This window comes from Gavialis gangeticus, unplaced genomic scaffold (assembly GCF_001723915.1).
Source record: "Gavialis gangeticus isolate Ggan-Ray unplaced genomic scaffold, GavGan_comp1, whole genome shotgun sequence".
Classification (NCBI taxonomy): Eukaryota; Metazoa; Chordata; order Crocodylia; family Gavialidae; genus Gavialis; species Gavialis gangeticus.
Window position 1 is genome coordinate 161,067,129 of NW_017729022.1, and position 3,693 is coordinate 161,070,821.

Genomic DNA, 3,693 nt, shown 5'->3' on the forward strand with positions numbered 1-3,693 from the left:
CGCTGGGCTGGCTTGGGTGGTAGAGCCCCCAGGTGGGTAAGTCTCCTTTCCTAGCAGACTGGGCTAGGTGGGAGCTTCCTTTGCCAGTGCCTGAAGACTGTTAACTGTTGGGGGTTTCAGTTAATGTTTTAAAGTTCAGGTTTTCTTTTGGGTTTTTTTAAGGAGTGTTTGGTGAAGAGAGATCTTGAAGATGTGGCTTAATGCATTGGACAGAAATAATATTTAAGGTGAAGTCCTGTTTCCAGTGAACTGGATGACAGCATGCAACCTATGATCCAGGGGAATCCTAATCAAGGATAGCTATGTGAATTATTTTTTACTAGGAAGTGGCAATAATACAGCCTGCAGGTCAGATCTGGCCTGCAGAGCCCAAGGGCTTTGCCTGTGCTTCTGCCTGCACCTGTGCCAGGGCTAAGCACCAAGGAGCTGTGCCAGAGCCCTTACCACTGCTGCTGCTTTCCCTTGCTTCCTAGCCTACCCCTGGTTGGGGCACAGGCATAGATAGGTTCCAGCTGGTGGGGAGCTGCTGCTGCTTCTGTGAAGAGTTCCAAAACAGGTTTCTGCCCTGAGATAAGTTTTTTGTGGGGGGAAGGAATTTCGTGTAAAACAACTATTTCTGAGATTGAGGCTGAAGAAAATCTATTTTGTTCATGATGAATTCTAGGCATCCTTTCACTGAGGAATCCTAGTGCACTCCTTGCATGTGCATAAGGGAAACAAATTAAGGTTGCAGAAACCATCTTGATTCTGATGTTTCCTAACATTTGAGACTTATGAATACTGGATTATCCAGCCTTCATGGCCTTCTACCATAACTGCCTGTACACAGTTCTTCTTTGAGTGCTACCAGTGAGTTTCTTGCTGCACATATATATTATTCTACAGGATGAAATATATAGCCTATTTTTCTATGTATACATGACAGTCTGTGATCTTCAGAGAATGATGTGCTTCCTGAATAATGAGTCTGATGCATCACATTGCTAATGCACCCTTTTTTTCCAGAACCATGAGAACAACGATTGTCCTGATTATCCTGTGCCTTGTCTTCAAAATTGTTCACAGATAATACTGAAAAAAGAGGTATTAATATTTATTTTTAATCTTTTGTTCTAACTCAGTTAATTGGGTTTTACTAGCCCAGATTTGGTAATACAGATTTGCATCATTTTTCGAGATGCTTCTTTCTTTTGTTCTGAAAATCAACCTTATCTCTCTTATTGTAGGAATGTAGCATTCAGCTGTTGCTGAGCTTTTGCACATTGTGTTAGTGGAAATCCCATTGTGTTAGTGGAACTGGTTTCATTTATTGACACTGATTAATCATTTTCTTTTTTATACATTCAGTGCCTATTGACCTACTGGCCCTTCTTTACACAAGTTTAGGTTCAGTAAATATATTGAAGTATTAGTAACTCTTTCACTAAAGCTTTGTTCAATATTTGCAGATTGATAAGCACTTCTTTGTGTGTCCAGAGGCAGAAGTGGACTGTCCCTATAAGCAATATGGTTGTTCTGTAAAGGTACAGTGATCTTGGCCTTTATTTCAACTAAATTTGGGATGGTGCCCACTCCTCCCACCAATTCTCTCTCGCTCATGCTCATGCTCACACACGTGTGCACACGCGCGCACACAGCTTCTATTCACCATCCATTTTTATGTTGTTTATGATATTAAAAAAGGTAGTTGGACCTACTTCATACTCACTTTTGAAGGATTAATGGAAACTTTTAACCATTTGCCTGCAATAGAACTTTCTATTACACAGCTCTCTCAATCTTAATCATTTTCCCCTCCCCACCCACTCTACCTCACCCAGGTTAAAAGAGGAAAGCTGGCTGAACATGAAAATGCATCCCTGAGGGAACACATGCTACAGATTTTAGAAAAGAACTCCAGATTGGAAGAACAGGTGAGCCATATTTAATGAATGCTCTTCAGCTATTTTAGCTGGTAGGCGAAAATCTTTTATGCAAGTGTTGGGTCTTTTAAAAGCAGGCAGACAAGTTAAAAACACAGTAAATGCTCCAGAATACTGTAGTCTGTTGTTTTACCACTGTTTATGGGGTTAACACTCCTTCCTAATTCGTCTGTTATGTTGGTTAGGCCTTAGTAATGAGCGGTAATTGTAACCCCATTTTAATGAGTTATTGTAAACCAGCATGGGTTTAGAAACATAGGACTGGAAGGGGCCTCCTGAGCCACTGAGTCCAGTTTCCTGTGTACACAGGCAATCACTAACCAGAGGAATGCCCAAAATTGCCACTTCAAACTGTCATCTGCAGCTCCAAGAAACAGCATCCAAAACACCAACACCACCCCGGCACAGGTGAAAGCAGAAGAGATGAAAGTACTGCCAGTGCACTGCAACTACAACAACAGGGTTAATACATTAGTTAAAATATGTTTAGAAGGTCCTATGACAAAGACCAAGCCAAATGCTAATGCAGAGGGAGGCAACCCCTTCTCCACCCGTGCAAAATCTGTGCCAGTCTCACCAACAGAAAAAAATTCTCCGTGATCCCAGATGTGGCAGTCAGTATGACCCTGAACGGAAAAGCAAGGCCCACTAGGCAGGAACCTTTCAGTTTCCTGCGTGCCCCAGCTTTAGCTGTGGCCAATGTTCCGATACTTCAGAAGAAGGCACAAAATAAAAATATCAGAAGCCAGTAGTATTCATGGTGGGGAATCTTTCTTGCCCTCATCTGGCAGCCAGTAACAGCTTCATGGCATGAGATTTGCCAGATGCCTCCCTCACTACAAGATCCACCTTTATACCCCTCAACCTGGGGACAGCAGACACAATTCCATACCTCATGCACTGTGGTGCATTAGATCTCCTGTCTTATTCAGTTCAGTCTTAAAGTGATTCCCATTCTTTGCACCACCGCTTTGCTGAAAGACCATTCCAAAACTTCATTTCTCTGATACTAGAAATTTAGATTTCCAACTCTAAACTTATCCATAACCAATATGCAGCTATTTGATCTTATGCCACTTTTTTGCTTTTTCTGGCTGAAAATCTTTCTCTTCCGTAATCACTCCACACACATTTGCAAGGGGTGATCATGTCCCCTCTCAATCCATTTCCCTGAACTGAACAAGTTACGCTTCTTTAATCTTCTTTCATTGGAGGAGGTCTTCATTCTTATGACCATGTTATTGGCCCTTTTGTGAACTTGTCCTAGCTTAAGTTGATCTTTTACGAACAATGCTGATCAGAACATAGTATTCTAACTGGGGTCTTACCAGCACCATGTACCGTGGTCTCACCTTGTACTCCTAGTCTGTACTGTACTGCATATACCCCACATAATATCCCCTAAGGTTATATTACTTTTTTTCATAACCCTGTTGCACTGTTGACTTGTGATCACCTTAAGTATTTACAGCTGTGAGAGGGGAAAATAAAACAAAACAAAGCAATTCTTTACTTTTAGCTGGGCATGCCCCCACACCAATAACAGCTCACGGCCAGAAGAGGAACCATGTCAATTTGACCTGGTTTGCTCAGCATCTGTATAGCTTGTGCACTTCAGTGGGGCTTTTTGGCACTTTTATTTAATAGCTGATTCAATCAGCTATTAGATAGAAGCACCAAAAAACCCTGCTGAAGTGCGTGATCTATACAGATGCTGATGATCCAGGTCAAACTGACGTGATTCATCTTCCAGTAAAGCGCTGTTTTTGTC

At 41.9% G+C, this 3,693-nt stretch overlaps 1 protein-coding gene across 5 annotated transcripts in view; it reads left to right on the plus strand.

Moving 5' to 3' along the window:
• The window catches only part of TRAF5 (TNF receptor associated factor 5), a 69,444-nt gene that overhangs the window by 57,966 nt on the left and 7,785 nt on the right, over nucleotides 1–3,693 (plus strand). For all 5 annotated transcript variants that reach the window (XM_019516418.1, XM_019516417.1, XM_019516419.1 and 2 more), the window contains 3 exons: nucleotides 1,006–1,083; nucleotides 1,449–1,523; nucleotides 1,821–1,913. In XM_019516418.1, the coding sequence (XP_019371963.1) occupies nucleotides 1,006–1,083; nucleotides 1,449–1,523; nucleotides 1,821–1,913 (246 nt within the window). The remainder of the gene's footprint in view (nucleotides 1–1,005; nucleotides 1,084–1,448; nucleotides 1,524–1,820; nucleotides 1,914–3,693) is intronic.